Here is a 27,302-nt window from a genome sequence, read left to right on the forward strand (position 1 = left end):
GCTGGGGAGAGCTGGAGAGGGCGGGAACTGGGCGGCCTCATTCATAGGGCCCTAGGTAGGCGCAGACACCTGAGGACGCAGAGCTTGCTGTCCTCTCACGATGTGGCTCGTCGCTCTGGTCCTGACCTCCCTCGCCATTTCCACGGCTTGGGGTGAGTCCTCCTGAAATGCAAATAGCGGGCGGTCTTTGGGAATCCTTGTGGGGGACCAGGGGGAGGAGAAGCGTACAGGGCAAAGCAGTGACGAGCCTCCGGGTCCGCAGCTGCCGGGTCCCGCTGCAGCGCGCGCTGTCAGGACTCTGAGGCTCTGCCAACTCCCGGCGGCGACAGGAGACGAAGGGGAGGGTACACCCTGGGAGCCGCAGCTGCGCCGGCCGTGCCACGTGCAGGAGGGCAGCCAGCTCACCTATCGCTGAGCAGCTGAGGACTTTGGCGAGCTCCGTGTGTTTCCCCCTTGATCATTAGTCCAATATAGCTAAAAGTGGGTTGCTGCTGCTGCTGCTAAGTCGCTTCAGTAATGTCCGACTCGGCGCGACCCCATAGACGGCAGCCCACCAGGCTCCGCCATCCCTGGGATTCTCCAGGGAAGAACACTGGAGTGGGTTGCCATTTCCTTCTCCAATGCATGAAAGTGAAAAGTGGGTTAGTGGAGTATTAATGTCCACTCTCGAGTGGGCGTGGGTGGGTTCCCATCCAAGGCAGCACTCAGGAGCTGTGTGCTCTCAGACAAGGGATGTTTCTTTTCTGTGTCTCAGTTTTGCACGGCTAAAATGGGGGTGAGAACTGTATCTACATCATTGGGCTCTTGTAAGTGTGAAATGGGTTGTTTCTAAAGAGTGTCTGGAATTGGAGAAAGTGAAAAGACAGTGATTCATAAGTAAAAGAGTTGTTTTAACTTACAGTGTATTAATAGACACTCTGAGGTGTGGTAAAACCCATAGATCAGGAGCCAATTGCCTTTTTTTTTCATTCATTTTTATTAGTTGGAGGCTAATTACTTTACAATATTGTAGTGGTTTTTGCCATACATTGACATGAATCAGCCATGGATTTACCTGTGTTCCCCATCCTTAACCCCCCTCCCACCTCCCTCCCCATCCAATCCCTCTGGGTCGTCCCAGTGCACAATAGTTTGTCTTTCCCAGTTTCCCAGAGGAGGGGGCGTGACACCACCTGGTGGGCTAGAAGGTGAAGCCCCAGGTGTGTCAGGGGCAGAGGAAGAAGGGAGGAATCAGGGCAAGAACTTTATCTTGGTTGGTGGGCTGGGCTGGATAGCGTGAGGGAACTAGCCAGTCCCCCCATGCTCTAGGGCTTAGGGACTGCACACAACTGTTAGGTACTTTGCCCTAGAATGATTAGGGCAGGATGACAGTGGCCATTGTGGAGGGCCTGATAAAGAAGGTGGCTGGGGTTCAGCCTCTGGCAGGCTGGAAGGGAAAGTTCATTCCTGTCTCCAGGGATCAGCTAACTCTGGGAGGGGCAGTCCCCCCAGAATCAGCAAGGCTCCCGGTATCAAAGCATCAGAATACACAGTATAGAAGACATGGTTACTACAAGGGTGCAGCAAGAGCCCTCAGAATGCATCTGTACCATTTTGTAGATGGAAAAACTGAGGCTCAGAGAGGGAACGTATGTATCCAAAGTCAGCTGGAAAATCACGCTCTGAATTCCATCCCTGTCTCCTGAGTCCAGGCCCAGTGCTCTGGCTGTCACTGATCTGACGGCACAGTCTACCCTGGGTTTAACCCTCCTCATGGTGCTGTGACAGTGAGAGGCCTGAACTGAGGGTAAGAGCAGAGTAAGAAGCACATTAGTGCTGATTATCCCCTTTCTGCTGGTTTATCTGGGTAGAGTCAGTCTCTTTCCATCTTTTACAATTCCATACTGGCTTCCTCCATTTCTTCAGGTACCTCTTTTGTAAAACGGACATATTAATGTTTCCCTAGAGAGGCTTTTGTCATTGGAATGTCCACGTGGCACAGAGAAAGTACTCAATACACAGCATTACGTGTACCTCACGTGGTAACTGCTGCAGTCACCATCGTTGCCTATGCCCCACAGCTCATCACCCACTTTTTCACCTTTGCCAGTTGGGCATCTGTCCACTTCACGTCTCTTGAAGGCTGTCATCAATGTGTCTATAAGACCAGATCTGGGTTATTCTTCTCTGTTCTGGCCACACGCTTTGAGGGAGAGGTTGTCCTTTTGTCTGTATCTAAAGAGAAACAATTGGGAGGGTGAGAGGCTGGAAATCATTTCCTGTTGGATGGTTAAACAAACTGCAGCTGTTGAGGATGGACAAGAGAGGATTTGAGAGATGAGCATGAACTGGGGTCACACTAAAGCCACCTGCCTCATGAAGGTGCAGGATGTCCCCGAGCAGCGTGACTGGGCCTCACGTGGCAACGGTAGGAGATGTATATGAGCTCAGTGAGAAGGAACTGTCTGCTCCGTGGGAACGGGACAGACAGAATCTGACCCCCAGTCTCCCTCCCTCTGGTGACCCTGTGAGTTAGGAAGGACAGTTATCCTCACTCTCTCTCAGCTAAGAAGCTGAGGCTTAGAAAGTTGAGAGGACATTCAGGATCACACGGCAAAGGTAACAAAGTCCACCCAGAATCCAGTTCAAACCTTCACCACTGACATGTCCTCATTTCCTCTCAATGTCCACCAGGGCTGCCACCCTCACCACCTATTGTGGAGACTGCTCAGGGCAGTGTCCTGGGAAAATACGTCAGCTTGAAAGGATTTGCACAGCCTGTGGCCGTCTTCCTGGGAATTCCTTTTGCCAAGCCTCCTCTTGGATCCTTGAGGTTTGCTCCGCCACAGCCTGCAGAGCCATGGACCTTCGTGAAGAATACCACCTCTTACCCTCCCAGGTAAGCCGGGGTATGGCTTTTGGCATCTTTCGGTGGGGATGTTAGTCTCAAAGGGATGCAGGAAAGAGCCAAGGCAATCCTCTGAGTGGCTGATACTTTGTTCTGGAATCTGCAAGATATTGTAGATCCTTACCAGCATTCCAGAATTCTCACAGCACTGTAGAGCCTTTATTCAACCAATATTTCTGTAGTACCTCCTGTGTGTCAGCCGTGTTCTAGTTTCCTGAGATCCATCAGTGAACTAAACAAAGATCCCACCCTCATGCAGCTTGCCTTTGTAGCAGGGAAAGACAGATCCTCAGCAATATGCAAGGTAACAGATTATATAATATGTAAGAATAGGCTAGTCGGACACGACTGAGCGACTGTACTGAGCTGAACTGAAGAATAGGCTATAAAACAAGGAGTTGAGCAGTGATGGGGGTGGGTCAGAAGTAATGATTCTGTGTATTCTCCTGTCTTGATCTTCGCTGCAGCTGAGGAGTGAGGTGGACCAGGAGGTGTGTGGATGGGGAGTCTTTGGGGTATCACAAGTTCCTAACTCCCAGGTGTGACTGCTGCCTAGTAAGGAGGAGAGCAATGGTTGGTGTGTCCTAGTCACTGTATCCACGTTGGGCAAAGAAGTCAAAGCCGTCCCCCAGAACACCTAGGACATCTACATGCGTGGATCTCTAGGGATTTCCAGGATCTGCCCCATGCCGCTAGTTTCCACCCTTAGGTGGGTCCAGAACCACCTCATTAACACAGAGAATGATGTGTCTGTCACTCTCTTCACTTAGGGAATTCCTAAGGTTTTAGGAACTCCTTGCAGGAAATAGGAAGACCAAAGATATATTTCTTATTATATCACAGTATCATATCACACAATACAGTTACCTTTTGTTTTTTTAAAACATAATTTTAAAATTTTATTTATTAAGTCTTTATTGGCTGCGCTAGGTCTTTGTTGCTGCACGTGGGCTTTCCCTAGTTGCAAGGAACAGGGGCTACTCTCCAGTTGAGATGCGGAGCTTCTGTTTGCGGTGGCTTCTCTTGTGAAGCACAGGCTGTAGGGCTCGGACTCAGTCGTTGTGTACCCGGGCTTTGCTGTCCCACGGCATGTGAGAGTGTCCCAGGCCAGGGAGCAAACCAATGTCCCTGCATTGCAAAGCAGACTCTTAACCATTGGACCACCAGGGAAGCCTGATACAGATACTTTGGATGTCTGCTTTGCTCATTTGTATCATGAACATGGTTATATGTCATTACACGTCACAGCCTGACATTAGATTACATTGGGTATTGAGGTATAACTTATTTACCCAGTCTCTTATTTGGGACTGTTAAGTTCTTCTTGATATTTTTGATAGCATCATTAGCACTCTGATGAACATCCTCTAGGCAAACCTTTATGCACATTCACAGTAATTGGGGCTAAGTTCCAAGAAAGACATTTCTGAGTAAAAGAGTATCCCCTTTTGTTAAATTTCCTTTCAGAAATGTTCCAAGTACACTCTTTCCATTAATATATGAAAACTTTCATTCACCAGACCCTAGCCAATGCTTGAGATTATTAAAAAATATTTTGGCTATTGGATAGGCAAAATAATAATAAATATTAGCATAATTATTTATATAATTTTAGAGTTTATTCTGCATTTATCTCAATACTAGTGATGTTGAACTCTCTTTCCCATTAATTTTTTATTGTCTCCTTTTATGAATACTATATCCCCTTGCCTTGGTGATCTGGGGAAAGCTCCCCGAGATGGAAATCAGAAGGGTCTCTTTGGGGCTATGACAGTCCCTTGATGGCTCTGTCATCCAAGCACCTCAGCACTGGGGGCCGCCATGCCTGCTTTCTGGAAATCTGGAAATGTGGTTCATAATGTCCTCGGACACATAAGCAGTGCATAGTCCTGGCTGTGTGACCTTGGTCAGGTTCTGTAACCTCTCTGTGCCTCAGTGTTCTCAACTGTAAAATGGGGATAATAATAGAACCCATATCATGGGTCTGATCTGAAGAAATTTTAAAATACTTTTATTTATTTTATCAGTTATTTTTGGCTGTGCTGCGTCTTTGATGCTGTGTGGGCTTTATCTAGTTGCAGATGGTGGGAGCTACTCTCTAGTTGCAGTGAGTGGGCTTCTCGTCGCAATGGCTTCTCTTGTGGGGCACCGGCTTCGGTAGTTGAGGCTCCCAGGCTCTCGAGCACAGACTTAGTACTTGTTGCTCAGAGGCTTAGTTGCCCCATGGCATGTGGGATCTTCCCAAATCAGGGATCGAACCTGTGTCTCCTGCACTGGCAGGCAGATTCTTTACCACTGAGCCACCAGGGAAGCCCCTGATCTGAAGATTTTCTGGTTGTTGAGTCCATAAGTTATGTCTGAATCTTTGAGACCCAATGGACTGTAGCCCATCAGGCTCCTCCATCCTCCACTATCTCCTGGACTCAAATTCATATCCCTTGAGTCAGTGATGCTATCTAACCATCTCATCCTCTGCCACCCCCTTTTCCTTTTGCCTTCAATCTTTCCCAGCATCAGGGTCTTTTCCAACAAGTTGACTCTTAGTATCACACGGTCAAAGCATTGGAGTTTCAGCATCAGCAACAGTCATTCCAATGAATATTAAGGGTTGATTTCCTTTAGGATTGACTGGTTTGATCTCCTTACAGTCCAAGGGACTCTCAAGAGTCTTCTCCAGCACCACAATTCAAAAGCATCAATTCCTTAGCCTTCAGCCTTCCTTATGGACCAATTCTCACATCTATACATGACTCCTGGAAAAGCCATAGCTTTGACTGTTTGGACCTTTGTCAGCAAAGTGATGTCTCTGCTTTGTAATATGCTGTCTAGGTTTGTCATAGCTTTCCTTACAAGGAGAAGTGTCTTTTAAATATTAAGTATTGCCTGTTACCACTGTTGGATCTTTCAGATCCTTTATTTGGGCAATGCATAACACTTGACAAGATGAGCTGACAGAATCTTAGCATGTCAGTGCTGCAAGACCCTTATAGAAATCATTCCCCTCACTTAGACATGGCAGACTGGGACCCAGAACAGAGAAGGAACCGCCCAACGTCACCCAGCATGTAAGTGGCAGAGGCAGAACTAGAACCAAGTTCTCCTAACATTGCACCACAAATATTTTGCCCTTGGCCTGTTGCATGCCTTAAATGATAGCCAGCAGAGTGGCTTCTCACCGTTTTTGGAAGTCTCCCGTGAACTGGAACTCCTGGTTGACCTGTAGAGGAGCGTGAGCACCCTGGACTCTCTATGCATCAGAGAGCCAGCTGCAACCAGGGCATGCAGGAAATGATCCACTTCCAGGCTCATAAGTAGCATCTTCTTGACACAATGCATTCCGAAGTCTCCTGAAAGGGGGGAGGTGCCAGGCCTTCTCATTAGTCCTCTCCCCAGAGACCTTGGTGAGCCCTAGAGCCCCCTATCCTGACTCCCCGCACCCCGCCCCCAGGTAGCCTCCTACCTATTCCAGTGTCTGGAATCTGGTAAGACAGCTCTGTTTACAGGCTTAATTCTCCCAGTTCAAGACCTGGTCTCACTACAGGAGACATCTCCTTGATCAGCTCTTATTGAACATCAGGAATTCTTCTCTTTCCTTGCCCCTCCCAGGTGCTCCCAAAGCACAGTGTTGGCGGAAATGTCCTCTGAACTCATTAGCAACGGAACCAAGAGCATTAAGCCTAAATTTTCTGAAGACTGTCTTTACCTAAATATTTACACCCCTGCTGACTTGAGGAAGAGAAGCAGGCTGCCGGTAAGCGGTGGGAATCCCTGGTCAAGGCTGGTGTAGACTGGAAGGGGATGAAGGTGGTGTTAAGTGGGGGGCCTCTTGGGCCAAGTGTCTTCTGGGGCCCCGGGGCTTTCTTTAGCACCACTGCCAAACCTCACATCAGGCAGCGCAGGTTGCCCACACCTGTTTCCCCTCAGCCAGAGTAGGGCCCCTGGGGGAGATGGCTTCACATCTGTAATGCATTTTAATTTTTCTGATGTCTCTCATGCTAATAGATGGACAAGAAGGATGACTTGTAATTACTAGATTAGAAATCTGATACCCAGAGAGTGTAAAATGTCATTTTCACAAAGTTAGAGCTGGAAGGAATCTTGGAGATGAGCCAACAAGCCAACCCTTCCTTTACAGACAGAGAAACTGAGGCCCAATGAGAGGAAGGGGAGGTCACAGAGGAGGGTTGGCAGGACTGGAGCGCGGGTCCCCTGGAACAGCCGAAAGCTCTCTGACACAGGCTAGCAGAGGAGCCTGTGTGTGGCCTTTCCTCAGCACACAGAGACCCTCTCTGACAGCTTTCTGTGTCACAGGTTGGAGGGCAGAGCCTGGAGCAACAAGCTTCTCCTGTCCTTTCCTTTGCCAACTATCAAGATTTTCTTGTAGTTAATTTCACTTCCTAATTATCTTTGGCCCAGGCTAGTGATGCAGTGTGTCAGCATTTCCAGAATAAATGGAGCCCAGAGACAGGGAAGCCTTCCAGACTCAGGTTGGAGGGTGGGGCTGGTCTGCTAGAAAAGGAGGGGTCAGTGGGGGTAGAGACAGGGCTGGGCGCACCCAGCCATCTCCCAGGAACACCCCTGGCATGGTGCCCAGATGTGGAGGAGGGTGTCTGAACTTGGGACTAGAAGCCTGAAGAGGTGGGGACAATTGATCACTCATGCATTCATTCACTTGCCTGTGACATACTTAGTGCTCCCACACACGTACTAGAAGTGGGGATGAAGAGAAAAGAGGAACGTAGAACTATGACCACACAGCCCCTGCCTTTGAGGATGGGCACCGAGCTGGACTGACTTCTTCAGCAAATCACTGCTGACCAGCCCTTGGCTCAGCCTGGACTCAAGAGATGACTGCAAACTCAGTCCTTACACCCGGGGGCAGTCAAGGATCGGAGGAGTTGGAGGAGCAGGGGCTCTGGGAGCCGAGGCTGGAGAACCTCTACTGTGGACACAGACTCTGGAACTGCAGAGTCTGGGTGTAAATACTAGTTCTGCCTTTTACTGCCTGAGAGACCTGGCTCTGTTTCCTCAAATCAGGGATAATCACACGTGAGTTTTCAGTGATGAATATGAACATTTATGGCAGTGTCTGGCACAGCACACGAGGCAACTTCCTGATGCATTAGTTAGAGTGGAAGGGAAGGAATTCCTCCTGCCCCAGCAGCCAACATACTGCACCATGGCCACTGGCTGCTGTGTGCTAGGTGGCTCAACATATGGACTCTGCAGCCAGACTGCCTGGGTTCAAGCCTGCCTCCACTGCCTAGTAGCTGCGTGACCTCGGTGGTTAAGTGCCCCCATTTTCCTGTCCATGAAACGGGATAATAGTAGTCCCTGGTTCATGTATGGGTTATTTTTAAATGCTTAAATTTTAAATGCTTAAATTGGCACATAGTTCATGCACGAGTTCTTCAAATTTTTTGTTAATAAAATCATTACAATATTACTTTAGCTATTCTCACTTTCTTGCTATGTGAACTCCTTAAATTGGCGGACATGCATTATGAATGGCCTCAATTCTTACCACAGTCCCTGGCGCCTAGTAGGTTTTCAGATCACATTCATCAAATGGTTGAAGACTTCTTGGAGGAGGTGGTTTTTAGGCTGGGATTTGGAGGATGGGTGAGATTTGGGGAGCAGAAGGAGGCAGTAGGAAGGTATTTTAATATGAGGTACCACCCAGGGCATAGGCTTCTTGACATGATCATTCATTCACAGGAGAACTTTAATTCACCACACAAAAGGTAACTAAGATGAAGCTGAAACAAGCTTCTAACCAAGGGCTTCTGCATGCTGAGTGTGCTGAGCTGGGTGAGGGGTCCAGGAGTGAGGGTGGTGGGAGTGTTGGGGAGGAGATGATGCATGAGCCTCGGCTGTTCCCATGATGATGTTCTGAGCATGAAGAGTGCTGAGAGCAGGTGGCCCTGGGGCAGGGGAGACAGACAGGGGCAGCCAGGGTGCCCTGAGTTGGGTGGTGGCCTGGGCCACAGCTGGAGACGGGTAGGTGACCAAACCAGATAGCCTCTGAGGTCTTCCCCAGCTCTGCTTCCTGTAACCAGTGTGGTTGCGTACCCCACCCCCCATCCAGGTGATGGTGTGGATTCATGGAGGAGCTCTGCTGATGGGAGGAGCACCAATCTATGATGGGCTGGTCCTCTCTGCCCATGAAAACGTGGTGGTGGTGACCATTCAGTACCGCCTGGGCATCTGGGGATTCTTCAGGTAAGACCCTGGACTCTCCTGGTGGCACATTGTCCCCAGTGTGGGGGTGCTAGGACCACACTCTGGTCATGTAAGCCCTCAAGGGGATCCTTGCTAGGCTCCCTACTAAGACATCTGTGTCCCCTCCTAATTGGGCTCCTCTTACCTTCTCATTCCCCAGCCATCCTGGTCCACTTACTCCTGAGCTCTTACACATAAAACACCTAATCTACCTGACAAACTCCAGAGTGATCACTTAAGACATAAATGGAATCTTGTCATCTCTGCAATGGCTTCCCATCTTACTTACAATGACATGGATGTCCTCGCCCAGACCCTCAGGACCCTCTGTAGCTGCATGTCCTAGACTCACACTTTTGTTCACTGGACCCTAGGGACTTTGCACTTGCTGTTTCTTCCACCAGGTATTCCCTTCTTTGGATATTTGTCAAGTCCATGTGCTCATAGGAAATGCTCAATAAATAGATGAAGGATGGATATGTAGAGCCCTACCGCAGAATAGGATGGAAGGAGATGAAGAGCCCGTGTCAGGGCTATGGAAGCTTAGTGCTTTCCAGAAGGCTCACCTGGACCCCCAGCCCCATCTCTGGTCCTCAGGGCCCTGCCGGGACATCTCTGCTCCCATCCCCACCCTGTTCTCTCACTCACAGCACAGGGGACGAGCACAGCCGCGGGAACTGGGGCCACTTGGACCAGGTGGCCGCGCTGCGCTGGGTCCAGGAGAACATTGCCGCCTTTGGAGGGGATCCAGGCTCTGTGACCATCTCTGGAGTGTCAGCAGGAGGGGAAAGTGTCTCCGTTCTTGTAAGTCGTCCTGGCCCTGCTGTGGCTGCTGATGCGACCCCTTGCAGACCAGCCTATCTCGTCCTGGGATCTTTATTCCAAGACTTGGATTCAAGGCTGACCCAACTCTGTGCAACATCAGACGGTGGAGAGTTAATGGCCAGACTCCCTTGAGCCCCCGGGAAACTCAGGGTCAACTGAGCCTCCGGGGCCATAGCTGTAGCCACAGCTGCGACAAACACATTCTTCCTGTCCTGTGTCGGTTGAGCTCATCCTCTCCTTCTTAATCATTTTAACGTTAGGACACTTAAAGTTTAACTTCTCTTTGAAAATAGAGGTGGGTGTAAATTATTAATAAGAGTAGGCAACTGTAAAGATGGACAGAGTGTTGTTATTTGGCTTGAAGCCAATTCAGGAGGATGCAAGCACTAATAACAGTTTGGGGGCGCCCTCTGAAGGCATCTGGTTGCTTGTTCATGCCCAGCAGGGAGGGCAGCAGTCTCTGGGGCTGAGGGATGGAGCTGGGCTGGGGGGAAGGAGAAGAAGAGGGATGTGGATTGGACAGGCGACAAGGGACACAGATGGGACCTGGGAGTGTGGTGTGGGGAGTGCTAATGAGGGAGACGCCAACGGAGGCAAAGATGGAAAGTCAGATTAGAAGGGCCTGGCAGCTGTGAGAAACCTTCCAATTACCTCACTACTGAGCACTATTACTGTCTTTTAAAACATGTGGGATCATAGTTGAATATTCAGAGAAAACTTTTTTTTATTTTATAAAATGGAGAAAAAAGAAAATCATAGATAACCCCCCAAATAAAAATTCATCCACAATCCCATAGGCCAGTGGTTCCCACCATGGACAGTTTCGTTTTTCCAGTCTTTTTTCCATGCTGCTGTGCTGTTCTGTGCTTGGTCGCTCAGTCATGTCCAACTCTTGGCGACCCTGTGGACTGTAGCCCACCAGGCTCCTCTGTCTACGGGGATTCTCCAGGCAAGAATACTGGAGTGGGTTGCCATGCCCTCCTCCAGGGGATCTTCCAGACCCAGGGATTGAACCCAGATCTCCTGCACTGCAGGCAGATTCTTTACCATTTGAGCCCCCGAACAGCCCTTTTCCCATGAATCACCCTATCTATCATCTATCTGTATCTATGAGTTTTTAAACAGAAAAGCTTCCCTTAGATTATAGCGTATATGTTTCCCTAACCCTTAATTATTATTTCTTATGTTTTGTGTGCATGGTCATAAGTATTTCCTTGTAAGAATGAAAAATACCTTATTTACCCAATGTCATATATTAAAACCTTGTGTTATTTCCACTCTTTACTGTTATAAATAACATGAACATCTTAGAGATTTTTGTTTGCCTCCAGAGAATTTTCCTTAAAAGCAATCCTGAGTAATGGAAATGGGAAATCAGAACTGTGTGTTTAAATCGAAGCTAGAAACTTCCAGCTGCCTTTCAGATACTTTGACTGTTATGATCAGTGCATGCCTCACTCTGTACGCCTGGTTCCCTCTAGCAGAGGTTTTCTGGGAGAAGCTGGACCCTCTGGTCTCCCTAGGGAACAAGGTCAGTCAGGTCAAGCAAGGACCTGTCATGTCCACTGAGCCCCACAGTCTCCATGGGAACAGCCCAGGACAAGGCTATGGATGGGTAGATCTCTTGAAGACCCCACTCCCCGTGAGCCTAAACTCCCTTTCTTGCCACTCTCCTCCCAGGTTTTATCTCCCCTGGCCAAGAATCTCTTCCACCGGGCCATCTCAGAGAGTGGCGTTGCTCTCCTTCCTGGCCTGGTCAAGAAGGACTCTAAGGCTGAAGCTAAGGTAGGTCTCACACTGGACTGTCCCTATAGCATGCTCTGCTCTGCTGAAGTTGTCGGGGCACTTTCTTACCACAGGGTCTGGCTGACATCCTCAAAGAACCCTAGAAGTGAGGGTGGCTGACCAGGAAGGGTGAGGACACACCCCGCCCCACCTCCCGGTTCACCTGCTAAACAAACTGGGGCAGAGAGCAGAAGTACTTGTCACAGTCAGCCGGTGATGAGGGCAGAGCTGGACTCGGGCTCATGACTCTGGACTGCCAGCCCCGGTGCACTTTGCCCTGACCATGCGTCCCGACGTGTGCCAGGTGTGGTGCGGGGCTGCACAGTGGGCAACGGCCTGTCATCTGTGTTGCCTCCCTCAGTGTCTGAGTCTGCTGAGCTCATTGGGCTCATGTGAGGCTGGAGTGGATTTTCCCTGGGGGCTTGTGACTGGGGTAGGTTCCTGGAGCATTCATTCATTCATTCACTCAACAATTAGTTTTGATATAATGTGACATCTGGCAACCTCATGAAGCTTCTATTATAATTTAGGAGATAGAGTAGTAATCATATACCTGCAAAACTTATAAAACGTCAACTGTGACGAGCAATGGAAAAGAGGTACCTGATGTCAAAAGAATCCAAAAGGAGCACTTAGTCCAGTGGGTAGGGAGAGGTTATCAGGAAAGGCTACTGGAGAGAATAGTGATCAACAAGTTGAGATGAGAAGGATAAGCAGTAAATTACTTGGTAAGAAAAGAATATCCAGGAAGAGGGAACAGTGTCCTGTGTCCTGTGGCAGGAGCAGGTGTCTCAAGTGAGAGAGTGAGGAAGGCCAGTGTGGCCAGGGCAGAAAGTGCAGACAGGACCTGCAGAGAGCTGAGGATGGGGCCATTGGCAGGGCTACACTACATAGGACCTCGTGGGGACCTTGTCTTTATTTGGAGAATGTTAGGAAGACAGGGAAGGGTGAGCAACACGAAGGCCCTGCTGAGGAGTGTGCCTCAGAGAGTCAGTGATGTGGAGCGTTTTGGTCAGGCTGGTTTGGTGAAGGGGTGGGGGCAGCAGCCACACCTAAAGGGAGGAATCTAAGACAATGAAGGAATCTAAGATTCTTATTCTTGCCCTACCTCCCTCTCTCTCTCTCTCTCTCTCTCCCAACTCTGTCCACTACTTCCGGTCATTTCATTTATTCAGCAAACATCTACTGAGCTCTGATTGCATGTCAGACACTGGACCAGGCTCCAGGCAGCCCGTGCACCCTCTCCAGGGTCCCACCATCCCGGCTCCTGACGTCTCCTGCATCTTCCCCTCTGGCTTCACTTTGCAAGTGACTGGCCTGAGGCCACATGGCTGATAATCGGATGAGCCCAGATTCAAAATTAGACAGTGGGATCCTGGATTCCACGTTTTTAAGCTCCATACCCTGATGCCTGTCTTCAGTTTCAAGAATATTGTGCCCATTTTAACAGACATAAAGTAACAGTGCAGAGGCTGTGTAATTGGCATGACTGGGACCCAGGACCCACACAAACTGGTCTGGAGCATTGTCTTTTTCTTTCTTCTTCTTCCTTTTTTTTTTTTTTAAGTGTTTTGAACTTTAATTTTATCATTGTTTTTTTAAATTATTAATTTTTTTTTTTTTTTTTACTGTGCTGGGCGTTTGTTGCTGTCTGCAGGCTTTCTCTAGTTGTGGTGCACAGGCTTCTCACTGTGGTGGGTTCTCTTGTTACAGAGCACGGGGTCTGGGATGTGGGGACATCAGTAGTTGTGGCCCGTGGCTTTAGTTGCCCCACAGCAGGTGGAGTCCTCCCAGTCCAGGGATCGAACCCGGATGCCCTGTATTGGCAGGCGGATTCTTAACCACTGGACCACCAGGGAAGTCCTGGCCTGGGGTGTTTTCTGCTACCACGGGCTGCCTTTAGAAATTGAGGTTGGGACAGAACACCTCGGTACTGATGGAGGGAAGAGACGTGGCTCTTGATTGCTGTCACCTGTGATCTCTGTAGCGAATTGCTGCCTTTGCTGGGTGCAAAACCACCACCTCGGCTGTCCTTGTTCACTGCCTGCGCCAGAAGACAGAGGACGAGCTCTTGGAGATAACGCAAAAGATGGTAAGTGCATCCATTCTCTTGGACAAACAAGCCCCCCACCCTGGAAACGTGGCTGCAGGCTTCACCATTTCATCTTCAGTCCTCTTGCCCTAGAAAAATCACCTGGGATAGTTTCTCACCTCCCAGGAGCAGTGTCAGCCTCTGGATATGATTGGGGAACTGTTTTTCTTTATTATTATGGAATATCTCAAACTTTAGCAAAGTCAAAAAAAGAACGAAATGAAGAATAATCCTCTAGATCTATCAAAACTTATTTTTTCTATTCTCATTTTTAGATATATTTTTAAAACTTAAACATTGTATATTTCAGAGGTAACTACCATCCTGAACTTTAGGGACAGAAATATGAAAAACAAATATTTTGGGGAAGATTATCACAATTTCTCTTAGTTAACTTAGAAACCACTCCATTTTTAAGCCAATGGTGGGCCACTTTTCTAGATTTTTTAAGACTCTGCCTCAGTTGTTATTCTAGGAAAGCTATACATCAAACCATTAATCCATCCAACCATCCATCCATTTATTCATCTATCCATCTATCTTATCATTCCTCTATCCAGTCCACAAATCCATTCAAAGTTTTTCATTCATCTGTTATTAATTGTCCATGCACCATCCAGGCACCGATATCATCACTCCATCATCCATCCCTCCAAAATCAGGGATCCATCCATAACCCATCTGCGAGGTGTCATCCATGTATCCACTTGTCCATCTGACTCACCAGTACTCCACGTACTGACCACTTCATCCATCCATGTATCTATGTTAAGTGTGTGGGGAGGGAGGGGTGGTAACAGGGAGGGTGATGGGAACGTGAATCGGATATATAGTCCCTGCTCACAAGGAACGTTCCAGGAAGAAACACACCCACACACTTTGTGGGTTCTGTATGGTAGGAATACAGAGAGGGGAAGTGTCTGTTATACTAAGCAAGGATCTTCACAGGGAAGTTGACCTGTGAGGCTTGATGGATGTCTGTGGCAGTCTCTCATCACAGAGAAGCCACAGCAGGACGGACACCCGGAAATACAGCACCAGCACCAATAGAAACTATCCTCTGTGTCGGGGAGGGTTTGAAAGAAAGCCCAGAGTAACCGAAGCACCTGGGCTCTCTGTCTGGACTCCAGAGGGTATTCCTGGACCCCCAGAAACAAGTCTCTACACTGGACTCTGATCTCTTTCCAGTGTGGCCTTGGGACTTAGATTCTGGCTTCTCAGGCTCACATGATGTGACCAATATATTCAAAGAATGAAAACACAACTGCTTTCTAATGCCTGAAAGGATGTAAATTTATTTCAGCACCTCTCAATCTGGCACATGAGGTCGAGTTTATAAAGGGAGATTGGTTGGGGAACACATGTAAATCCATGGCTGATTCATGTCAATGTATGGCAAAAACCACTACAATATGGTAAAGTAATTAGCCTCCGACTAATAAAAATAATTGGGGGAAAAAATAAAAAAATAAAGAGCAAAAAATTAATTCAATAAATAAAGGGAGATTGGTGACTTTGGTAAAACCCAGAGCCTCTATAATCCTCCTGAGTTTCCTGAGATCATGTGGAAGTGTTTCCATGATTACCTTCTCTCGCTAACACACACACACACAGACACACACACACATGGATACACGCACCTGGATTGCAGGGCTACAACACATAATGGAGAGACCATTTTTGGTGACCTCATACATACTGGTCAGGCCTGTTAGCTACAGTATAACAATAAAGTCAGCACAGTCGTGGTAAACTTACAACAAAGAGGATTTTCAGTGAGTTTGTATGAGTCAGGATTTTCTAATGCAAGATGAGAAAACTCATCTCAAAGTGCTTTGAGAAGAGAGAGGAATATGTTGTGACAGAATCTTCAGGTAACTCATGGACAAGTCCAGGAGTGGATGGCTTGAGGCATGGCTGGATCTGGATGCACGTATGGTGTTATTAAGAATCTGTCTCTATCCCTCAGCATTTGCCTTTCTGTGTTGGCTTCACTCTTACGCAGATCTGGCCCCTAGAGAAGTTAAACAGCAATACTCTAGTCTTACATCCTATCTGCTTAGAAACCCTCTTTCCCAACTCCAGCAAAAGTTTTGGGTAAACTCTATTGAACGGACATGGGCACGTGTCCATCCCTGAATTAATCTCTGTATTCAGGGATTTGGTACACCTGAGGTCACATACAGATGCCTGTAATCGTGGAGTGAGAGTGGGGAAGAGGGGGTCCCCGAAAGGAAAATCGGGGTGTTGTTGCCTGGAGGAACAAGAAGGGGAAACGGGTGGAGGGCAGGGCAGGCACCAACAACAGTCCTCTGGGAGCTCCCCTCCCCCACCCCACCCCTGCATCCTGAGCTGGTGCCCAGGGGAGGGAGTCCTGCCCGCTTCCTTTCAGCCCAGCCAGGGAGGGGCCAGGAGGGAGCCCTTGGTACCTTTGGGCACAGCTCACAGAGGTCAACTTTCCTCCCAGGAAGCCTCCTCACCACAACCTCTGTCTTTGTCTTCACAGAACTTTTTCACTCTTGATTTCTTGGGAGACCCAACAAAGGTAAGGACCTTTGGTTTCTTAATTATGGGTTTTAAGTCTTGACACCTTTAAGCTCCAGTTACATATGAATGACAGAATTCTCCCATGCAGAGCCATAGTAGCTCCTTGTGATTACCCTGCTGATGTCCGGAGAGGGATAGAGTGCTGTCCGGGTGGCCCCGAAGGAGACCAGTCATCAGACTAGAACCCAACACTCCGACCACGAGGCCAGTGCTCTCCATCGTCAACTCTTTGTCCCTGTCCCCAACCAGCCCATGGTCTTGTTTACATTCCTAAAATTGCCCTATTGGGAGAAGGTGAAGGAGAAACCTCCACTGCGGCGAGTGGAGATGACTGGGGAAGGGGCTCTTCAGGAGCCTTCACGAGGAGCCTGGATCACCTCCTGGGGGGTTTCAGGTTGACTGTGCAAGTCGCACTGTTTGCAGGGATGTGGGGAAAGGGCCATGAAATTCAGTCCTCAGGACACCACCCTCCTCCCAGCCACGTGGGAAAGTCCAAGAGCAGCCTCCTATCTCCTTCGTCTCCTCCCACCTTCCAACGCTTCCTTCACCAGGTTCTGATGGCATTGCTTCTGTGGCGTCTCGGTCCTGGCCTCTCTGCAGATTCCTTGGGGAGTCTTACCTTAAAAGTTGTAGAGAGGATCAAAGGAGACCTAGTCAGTCAACAAAGTGTTTTTTTTTTTTAAGTATTTTGCATTTTTTTAAGTATTAAGTTGATTTGCAATGTTGGGCTGGTTTCTGGCATATAGTGAAATGATTCAGTTATACATACATATACACAATCTTTTTAATATTATTTTCCATTATGGTTTATTACAGGTTATTGAATATAGCTCCCTCTGTAGGGGCTTGTTGCTTATCTGTTTTATATATAGGAGTTTGTATCTGCTAATCCCAAACTCCTAATTTATCCCTACTCGGCCCCTTTTCCCCTTTGGTAACCACAGTTTGTTTTCTGTGTGTGAGTCTGTTTTGTTTTGTAAATAAGTGTATTTGTGTCATATTTTAGATTCCACATATAAGTGATATCATATGGCATTTGACTTGCTCTTTCTGATTTACTTCACCTAGTATGGTAATCTCTGGGGCCATCCATGTTACTGCAAATGGCATTGTTTCATCCTTTTTCATAACTGAAATATTCCATTGTATGTATGTTCCATATCTTCTTTATACATTTATCTGTCGATGGACATTTATATTGCTTTTATGTCTTGGCTACTGTAAATAGGGCTATTTGGAACATTGAGATGCATGTGTCTTTTTGAATTAGAGTTTTCTCTGGATATCTGCCTGGGAGTGGGATTGCAGGGTCATATAATAATGATATTTTTAGCTTTTAGGGAACCTCCATACCATTCTCCATGGTGGCTGCAGAAATTTACATTCCCACCAACAGTGTAGGAGGGTTCCCTTTTCTTCACAGAGATCAAACAAGGAGCTACTTTTTGTCATTTTGTTTCATCTCTAATACCACTAACGTACGTTTTCATGGTCCTGTTTAGTGCCACCATTTGTATTCCTGAGTTTTGTGCTGTCAGTTTTGCTGTTTAAAATAATCCCCGACCACAGACAGAAGGGCCGTCTAGTGTGCCTAAGTGCAGGCAGCCTACGAAGCGTCTGACTTGTGAGAAATACTAGTGAGAGACAAACTGCCTTCAGGCCTGGGTGACAGTGTTAATGAGTCAACAATGCAGAGCATCCGGAATAAGAAAAGGTTATTTGCCAATCAGTGCCTTGAGCTGCTTAGGAATATGCTAAAGTAACATCTATAGCGTGTGACGAAGCCTTGAGAAACAAGCTTTGTTTGTGACTTTATGAGATGAAGGTGAATAAAAAAAAGCATAGTGGGCGGCACTGTTGTGAGGCTGACGGCCAAGGGCTTTAGAGTCGCATCACCCAGGAAACCGCTGAGTCCTTGTTGGCTGTTGTCTTCTTTTCTTTCCCTAGTTCCTTCTTCTATTATTTACTTAGTTTTGGCTGTGCTGGGTCTTCACTGCTGCACGGGCTTTTGCCCAGTTGCAGTGTCGTGGTCTCCTCTCTAGTTGCGGTGTTCAGGCTTCTCACTTCTGTGGCTTCTCTTGTTGTGGAGCACAGGCTCTAGGCACATGGCAGCCTCTGGGCTTAGTTGCCCCGAGGCCTGTGGGATCTTCCTGGACCAGGGATTAAACCCCATGTCCCCTGCATTGGCAGACAGTCTCTTAACTGGGGGACACCAGGGAAGTCCGTCACAGTCACTTTTTAGAGCTTAAGTACCACAAATAATGAGACCTGAATGAGACTGGAAAGAGACATATATATATATATATATGTGTATATATATACACACTTCAAATATATGCACATTATATTATATATTTTTATACCAAATTGACTGAAGATCTGGCCCCATCACCTGACCACTGCCGTCCCCTGGTCAGAGTTCTCCCCTCTGGGGTCCACACAGTTATCCCCCTCTGTTAGGACTCAGGTGTGTGATACTGGTCACGGGCTTTAGCAGGTGGAGAGGGAGATGCGGTGTGACCTGGAAGGGGAAACACAGACCCTACTCTGCCCTCTTCTCCAGACCTATCCTTTCCTGCCCACCGTGGTGGACGGAGTGGTGCTGCCAAAGATGCCCATGGAGATGCTGGCTGAAAAGAACTTCAACCCCGTTCCCTACATCGTTGGAATCAACAAGCAAGAGTTTGGCTGGATTCTGCCATTGGTGAGAAATTCAGGCCTCACAGACTTATCTCCCGTGCCTGTCACATCACCCTCCCATCTGTGGTCACAGACCTCTCTCTGGGACCAGGGAAGCTGTCCCCTTCATACAAGTTGACATCTCCATGGAAACCCATCTCTGATGGTTCACACTGTCATCTGAGTGGTCAGTTCTGGGGACCCACGTCCCCACACACTCTCTAGTTGTCCTCCCATCCATGAACCCTGAAATGTTGGTTCCAGGAGGGCTAGTAGAGATCATCACTGGGCAGATGAAACACCCAAGGCCTGGAAAGGGGAAGGGGCTCGGGAGTCAAGGAGAGTGGGGCTTGGAACCTGCAGCCTCTCTGCTTAGGCTTGCTGCTTTCATGCTTTCTCCATAAATTACCCCCACCCCACCCATGCTCTCAGTCATCTCACTGGAAAGATTCAGAGGAGCCTGCTTCCTCCTGAGCTAAAATTGACTTCTAAAAGTTAGGAAAGGCTTTCCCTTCTGACAGAGATAAACAAAACCAGATACTAGTTGAAGTAGTAACAGATTTGATTCAGTTACATCCCTGCTAGAGGGAAACAATCCATCATGAATAGAAGCCAATCCCTGAAATGAAAGCCTGGAACTTTTTTAAGGAGTGGGTAGGAGTGGGGTGGGGTGGGGTGGGGTGGATTGTCCATGTGACTGGACCACCTGGATTTGTTAGCTGACATTTATCTGGAGAAGAAACAAACTTCTGTCTTTATGACAGGAGGCAGTGGTGTAAGTAGAATCAAGATTCCCCTGAAGTTAGGCCTTTCTCCTCTCACAGGGACTGGAGGACAGAGCAAGAATTATCCCTGAATGTTTGTTTTTCATAGAGATGGCTCTCAGGTCCTTGAGGAAACAGCTTTGGGTGGTAGATTTACATTTAAAGGGACAAAGAAAAGCTTTATAATTACAAGGTTTCTACAGTAACTGCTCTCAGAGGGAGCTCAGGGCCCTAGCTGCCTGTCCCCAGGCTTTGGCTGAACAAACAGTAAAACCTCCTGGCAGCCCAGAGCTCCTTAAGGGGGCCTGCAGTCATCCTGGGACATGGCCTTAAGCTTCCTTTAGCTGTCCTCGACTTTGGTCAAGCCTCTTAGGGCCGAGTTTTAATGGAGTTGTTATGTGCAGAGTTCTATGGTTCTTCAGAATTATTTCAGAGGTTATACCAAAGGACCAAGGTCATAATGGCAGGATTTGGGGCTTTCTCAGTTATCTGACTAGCAAATCTGCCTGTAAAGCCCCTGGGTCAGGAAGATCCCCTGGAGAAGGGAATGACTCCCCACTCCAGTATTCATGCCTGGAGAATTCCACGAACAGAGGAGCCTGGTGGGCTACAGTGGATGGGGTCGCAAAGAGTCAGACACGACTGAGCTACTAACACTTTCACTTTTTTTTTACAGTTCTCTGACACAGGCGGGGTACTGGTGCGGTCCATGTCATCTGCCCCAGAGCCCTTCACTTCAACACTAGGCTCACTGAAATTTTCGCTCTCTCTCTCGACCACTCTGGGGACTCTAATCCACACACACACGCATACACACACAGACTAGGACAGCTTCCCTTAACAATTACATTATCCTTTTTACACTCCCTGGTCTCTGGATATGAAAGTCCATTTGAGTCCAAAACTCATCAAAAACCCATGTCCTACGAAGACATGACAAAGTGACCTTCAGCCTCCATTTAGTTTGGTCTGTGGGTCACTTTGGTTTTTCCGGCTATTTCCTGATGATTTCACAATTGCTTAACCTTTGTTTTAACAGCTCATGGGCTTCCCACTCTCTGCAGGCAAGATGGACCAGGAGATGGCCACGTCACTGGTGTGGAAGTCCTACCCCATCCTTGTAAGGCTCTAGGAATCACGGGAACTGGCTGAGCACCAAAAGGGGAAGGAGTTTGTTCCCAATTGCAGAGCAGCTAATGGCAGAATGAAGACTGGGGCTCAGGGTGGGGGTGGTTCAGCTCCTGCTTTTCTGCCTTTCCACCTCACCACCAGAGGTGGGCAGGAACAGTGGCCTGGGGCCTGAGAGGTTCACCATTAATGCAAGCCTTCCTCCCTGGCTGGGGAAGCCTGGGCTATTGACTAGACTTGGTGGTCACTTTAACTTTTGATCTATTTCAGAACATCCCTGAGGAACTGGCTCCAGTGGCCACTGACAAGTATTTAGGAGGGACACATGACCCTGTCCAAAAGAAAGACCTGCTCCTGGACTTGATTGCAGATGGGTTGTTTTGTGTCCCATCTGTGAACACAGCCCGTTACCACAGAGGTGAGTCTTCGACATTGGACAGGAGAGGGACACTGACCCCACCAGCTTCACACTGTATTCTGTCTTAGCCCTCAGCATAGAAAGATATAAGAAAACGTCAAGGTCCATTCCATATAGCCAGGGGCGGGGCACTGTCCTATTTTGATTTCCACCAGAAGCAGACTCTGAGAAAACGGTCTAAATGCAGGTAGTGTATTTGGGGTGATCCCAGGTAACAGTGGTAGAGGAGTGGGGAAGGGACACAAATGGAGAAGGAAGTCAGCCTACACGGTGCTTTCAGGCGAGTGTCCTCCATGGACACCTGGAGCTGGGGAGCTCTGGGAAACCAGCAGAAGACGGGGTCAGGGTTTTCCCGAGTGAGTGACAGGAGAGCTGGCGTGTTTATCCTCCAGCTTTGATGAGTCGTCAGCTGAAGGCTGTTCCCAAGGGCAGTTAATTCCCTGGTGCTTTGACCTGCTGCACATGTGGGCAGAGTGGTCTCTGGCTGCCGAAGACCTCAGGCAAAGAGCTACAGATGCAAGAGGTGGAACTCCGGCCAGTGTGCCCAGAAGCAGGGGACATGGGGAGACACCAACAGTCTCTGCCCCGGGGTCCCTCACCTGAATTACAGTAGTTGTGGGGCCACAGGGCAAATATTGGAGGTTTTTTCTTAGAAGGCTTCCAAGGTCAGAGCTAGCTTCAAGCCAGTTTGTTAACCAGTGGAGCTGGAGATAGCAAGAGGCCAAGTGTTGGATCAGGAATGTTGCCTGGGACCAAGAAAACCCAAAGGACTGAGCCGAGGGAGGTATGGGCAAGTGGTCTGGAGAATGTTGATGTCTGCAGCTGGCCTTGTTCCATGCCAGTGTGTGCTGGGTCTATCACAGGATCTTTCAGCGCATCCCAAGACTGTGTGTGAGGGGGCCCTAGAGGCATGAGGCTAAGGATGGAGGAGCTCACCTGGACAGGAGGTGTCCTTTTGGAGTGCCTTGCTGAGGTTCTCACAGGACCCTCCCTTTCCAGGAGCTGTCTCTCACCTAGGGTGCAAGGCAGGACGTGGTTCTCTGACCCAGACCACTCTTTCTAAGCATGCTAGAAGGATTTTAGAATGTGGGACTGTATAAGCATAATAAAAAGTAGCTACAGCTGACCTACCAGGTCCCCCCAGTTCAATATAGTCATGGATAGATGCTGGTTACCCTTCCTCCTCCCCAGGGTCTTGATGAAGCTCTTCAGCCAGGGGCTGCCTGGGGTCAGAACTCTTCTTTCACAAACTCGGTCTTGTCTCTCCATACACGTGGTTTCCTCTGCCTCATTGTCTGTTCAGTCATCCTGGATGCGTCAGGACATGTCAGACCCCCATCAGAGTCATTTTTGCTTGGACTTCCCAGACTTTATCAACATTATGCTTTCCTTTCTTAAACTCTTCTTACTTAAGTCTTTTTTTTTTATACAGAAGAGAACTTATTCTGAATATAAAAATTAACATCTTACAGTTGTAGAACATTTTGAAAATATGGAAACACAAAGAAGAAACTAGAAATTTGTAATTTCTAGTCAAGTTTCTAGACAAAGCTAGCTCTGACCTTGGAAGTTTTCAAAATTCATAGAAATATCTGCTATAAATTTTTGACATATTTTCTTCCTTAATCTTCCCATGCCTTACATATAATTAAATATTAATTTTATATTGTGTTTGTTTTCATGGAATCCTATATGGTAAGTATTTCCTCAATGTCAATGAAAACTCATAAAAAGCACCCATTATGTCATGGAATAATACATTAAAATTTACTTTAGTATTCCTGTCTTATTGGATATTGAGGCAGGCTGACCATACTTTAATGCTATAAAACATTATGCTCAGCCTTATGTGCATATATCTTTATCCAAATCTCTGATGATTTTTTTTTAGATTTATTTACTAAAGGTTTAATTACTAGGCTAGCTTGTAGGACCATTTTAAAGATCTTGATATATATTGTTAAATTGCTTCCAGTGTATCAGAATGAGTATTTCCTAATTCTCTCTGTTGAGATACTCAGATTAAAAAATAAAAGTAATGCTGCCAATTTCATAAGCCCCTCCTTACCACATAAAGAAAAAAGAACATCACACTGTTTAAATTTGTATATTTTTTTATTGCTAGCTCTTTCCTTCCCTCTGCTTTTCTTATTGTTCCTAAATGTTATTATTCAAACACCTGCCCTACTTATTCTTTTGAAGACTTGTGTTGTGGTTGTAGGAATTTAATAAATCTCAGAAGTTTAAGGCAGAAATGTTAAAAAGAAAAAAATGAACAGAAATATCTTTTGGACAACATGCTCCCCAAAATAATTTCTCCCGTTCATGAAAGTTCTTTCCCCTATGGTTGGATCATGAGTTCTTTCTAAAACTTTAAAATGGCAGAGCCAAGGTTGAAGCCCCTCCTTATGGCAATCTCTGCTTGACCTTGAAGTAAAGTAAAATCGTTCAGTCGTGTCCTACTCTTTGTGTCTCCATGGACTGTAGCCTACCAGGCTCCTCTGTCCATGGGATTTTCCAGGCGAGAGTACTGGGGTGGGTTGCCATTTCCTTCTCCAGGGGATCTTCCCGACCCAGGGATCAAACCTGGGTCTCCAGCGTTGCATACAGATTCTTTACCATCTGAGCCACCAGGGAAGCCCACACCTTGAAGCAACTGTTTAATAAGAGGCTTGTGGGCCCACAGAGGACGGCTTCCTCCAAAACCCACCTCTTGCTAAAGCACAGTGCAAAGGTGGGAGATGAGGGAGGCAATGAAACAAATTAATTTACATCCTCCTGTCGGGATGGCACATATTGTTAAACTACTGTGTGGGGAAATTTTAATGATATGAGGCAATTATTATGGTCATATGTAATAACACATACAATAGTATCATTTTATATGCATAAGTGGAATAAGTTCTGAAATATTAACAGAGGCTTCTCTGGGCAGTGTGGTTGTAAGTGATCCTTTTGTTCATTTTCCTTTTTTTTTTTAAGGCATTTTCCAAATGTGATAGTATCCCCAAGGTGGGGATGGGATGTTGTGCTATCTCCCCACCAGTCTGCCTTGGGGCCTGACCCTTCCCCATTAGAGTCACTGGCTGTGGCATAACGATCAATGCAAAGCACAGAGGTCCCCAGGTGGGGGCCCCACGAGGTAGCCCTGAAGGAACAAGATGGGCATCTCTGCTGAGCATCAGCAGGAAAACTGACATCTTCCTGGGGCTTCGAGGCAGGAGAGGAGCAGGGAGGAGAGAGGCCAGGAGAGAGGGGCTGTCCCCTTCCTCAGCCCCTTCTCCCCTCTGCCACTGCTGCACACTCCCCAGGCCACGCAGGAAGCAAGACACATGAGAGGACAGACACAAAGGAAATGAAATGCCAGACTGAGGTTTCCCGAGACACGGGGAGCAAATTTTCCCCTTTCTGCAGAGGTTTGTATTTAAGTCTGTACGTTCAGGCTCACAACTTGAATTTACTTCACTCTTCTTGAAATACATGTGAGAATCACTGGAAAGGTTCAAAAATGGACATAATGGAAGACACCTGTCAGGCTGCAGGTATTCTCAAAGGAAATGAAGACTAGCCTGTTAGCAATGATACAATAAAGTGTGCATGTATGGACATCCTTGTGTGTGGATGCATCAAAAGGGGCTTTTGTGAACTGACCCAGTGCCCCTATAATTTATTTAGAATGGAGCTACTCAAGGTTTGAACCCGCTCCAGTACTCTTGCCTGGAAAATCCCATGGATGGAGGAGCTGCCGTCTATGGGGTCGCACAGAGTCAGACACGACTGAAGAGACTTAGCAGCAGCAGCAGCAACTCCAGGTTTCACCATTCATTCATTCACTCTTCACTTACTCTTTCAGTAAATACCCAGCTCAAATCCGTTTCCACCTCCCCCAACTATGCACCCTTAAGCAAGTGATGAAAAATTTCCAGAATTTTTCTTGTGCCCATAACCAGGGGCGTCCTGTAGGAACACACAAGGCTGGCACACGGTTGGCTCTCACAGTGGGCAGCTGCTACTAATGCTGTTGTTGTTCACTCAGGACTCGGCCTGCCCCCAGTTTCTGATTGCTCACAGCCCCCCGGAGACGGACACCATCAGGTGTGCATCTGCTGAAATGAACCGTGTATGAATCCATGTTTTCCAGATGCTGGAGTCCCGACCTACATGTACGAGTTTCAGTATCGCCCAAGCTTCTCATCAGAGCTGAAACCCAAGACGGTGATAGGCGACCACGGGGATGAAGTCTTCTCTGTCCTTGGTGCTCCAATTTTGAAAGGTGATGGCCCTTTGGTGACTATAAACTTGGAGTTAGGAGATCGGGGTTCAAGTTTATTTGGTGACCTTGGGCAACTTCCTCCTTCTCTCCAGTCTTAGTTTCCTGAATTCACCATCACAGGGTGGAAGGAAAAAGGTCCCAGTCATTCTCTTGCTCTAATGTACCTGATGGAGAATGCGTATCCTTGTGCCCTCACCCATGGTCACTCTAAGAATCCAGACCTGGGCATCAGCAAGACGGAAACTGGGTCACCTGCAGGGCCCCGCTCAGGGCTAGAAGGCTACCACTCACCCTGCCCTCACAAGAACACATCAGAATGTGCGTGAGGGTAAAGTTAGAGTTGTTATTACCCTTGAATCCGGACTAACATGTGTGTCTCTCTCCAACCGTCTATCTATCTAAAACTGGTATCTTTTAATATCGTAATATATCTAGGTGTGTAATATATTTTTAAAAAAACTTTTCACAGATGTCTTCAATGCCTTAACCATTAGCAATTACAGACAAATTGTGTGTGACACATCACAGAACTGTTCATTACACACAGTGCCTCTGGGCATTTCCTGGTTGGGTGACTTTTGCGGGATCTTGCAGCTCGGTTATTTTCCAGATTCTGTGAAAATGTGTGTGGATCAAGGACACCGAGAAAAGACCCAAAGGAGAGCATCCTGGGAGGTGGGGTTACTCTAGCAGAAACCCTGGGGTGTGTCCCTGAAACATTGAAGGGGGAAGGGCAGTCGGGAGGGCACAGAAGACAAAGCGATATGCTTCTGGATCGACTCCAGCCCTTCATGAGCCCAGCCTCAGTCCCCAGACTGTCAAGCTTGAAGTCCACTTGTGTTACCCAAGATCCTCTTAAAATGCAGGCTTAGACTCAGTAGGTCTGGAGTAAGGCCCCCATTTCTGAATTTATTAACAATTTCTCAAGTGCTGCTACTGCCCATGAACCACACTTTGAGAACAATGGCCTTGTCCCCTCCCCACAGATGGTGCCTCAGAAGAAGAGATCAATCTCAGCAAGATGGTGATGAAATTCTGGGCCAACTTTGCTCGGAATGGGTGAGCTGCCTGCAGACATGGAGTGGGGTTGGGAAGGGACAGGGCATGTCTGTTGGGTGGGGGGAGCTTCCAATGTGTGATGGTCAAGCACCCCGCCCTGTGACCTCTCAGATGAGAGCTCCCCATGATGGACTGGCTGCCCACGACATGGTCAGCCTCCTGTCTCTGGAGGCATATGAGCCTTTGGCAGAAATGAAACCATGGGGTCCCTGACAATCTCAGAGGTCCAGGACCACACAGCAGCTTTGGGGAATTTCTGTTTGATTTTGTTCCAGGAACCCCAACGGGGAGGGGCTTCCCCACTGGCCAGCATATGACCAGAAAGAAGGGTACCTTCAGATTGGTGTCAACACTCGGGCAGCCGAGAAGCTGAAAAGTGAGAAAGTGGCTTTCTGGAATGAGCTTCTGTCCCAGGAGGCAGCAAAGAAGGTCCCACAGTCAAAACACGTTGAGCTGTAAACAGGGGGTTTCTCTAGAAGTGTTTATGTGCCAAAGAGCCGTCTTATAGTGGAGTCTGAGGAATTATCCGATGGGAGTGGCAGAGGTCAGGGAGGGGGAGTTTCTGTTTCTGTGGCCTCAATTTGGAAATAAATGTTCTTTTGGAGACCAAGTCGATGTCTTTG

General features: G+C 47.7%; 1 protein-coding gene across 1 annotated transcript; it reads left to right on the top strand.

The window, feature by feature from the left end:
* Positions 1 to 27,289, top strand: LOC122691737 (liver carboxylesterase-like). The gene is made up of 14 exons (XM_043898517.1): positions 1 to 152; positions 2,674 to 2,878; positions 6,494 to 6,638; positions 8,976 to 9,109; positions 9,760 to 9,913; positions 11,615 to 11,719; positions 13,707 to 13,811; positions 16,318 to 16,356; positions 18,922 to 19,062; positions 20,841 to 20,921; positions 21,200 to 21,347; positions 25,489 to 25,620; positions 26,607 to 26,679; positions 26,955 to 27,289. Exons 1-14 carry the CDS (start codon positions 101 to 103, stop codon positions 27,136 to 27,138), a joined length of 1,698 nt encoding a protein of 565 aa, XP_043754452.1. The 5' UTR covers positions 1 to 100; the 3' UTR covers positions 27,139 to 27,289.
* The last annotated feature ends 13 nt before the right edge of the window (positions 27,290 to 27,302 follow it).

The sequence above is a fragment of the Cervus elaphus genome, chromosome 4, assembly GCF_910594005.1.
Source record: "Cervus elaphus chromosome 4, mCerEla1.1, whole genome shotgun sequence".
In the NCBI taxonomy this organism is placed as follows: Eukaryota; Metazoa; Chordata; class Mammalia; order Artiodactyla; family Cervidae; genus Cervus; species Cervus elaphus.

Bases quoted from the DNA above. Each gene is read 5' to 3' on its own strand.
- LOC122691737 (XM_043898517.1), top strand. From the start codon at position 101: ATGTGGCTCGTCGCTCTGGTCCTGACCTCCCTCGCCATTTCCACGGCT. The intron at 153-2,673 runs GTGAGTCCTCCT...AATGTCCACCAG, and splicing joins CGCCATTTCCACGGCTTGGG to GGCTGCCACCCTCACCACCT. The intron at 16,357-18,921 runs GTAAGGACCTTT...CCTCTTCTCCAG, and splicing joins TCTTGGGAGACCCAACAAAG to ACCTATCCTTTCCTGCCCAC.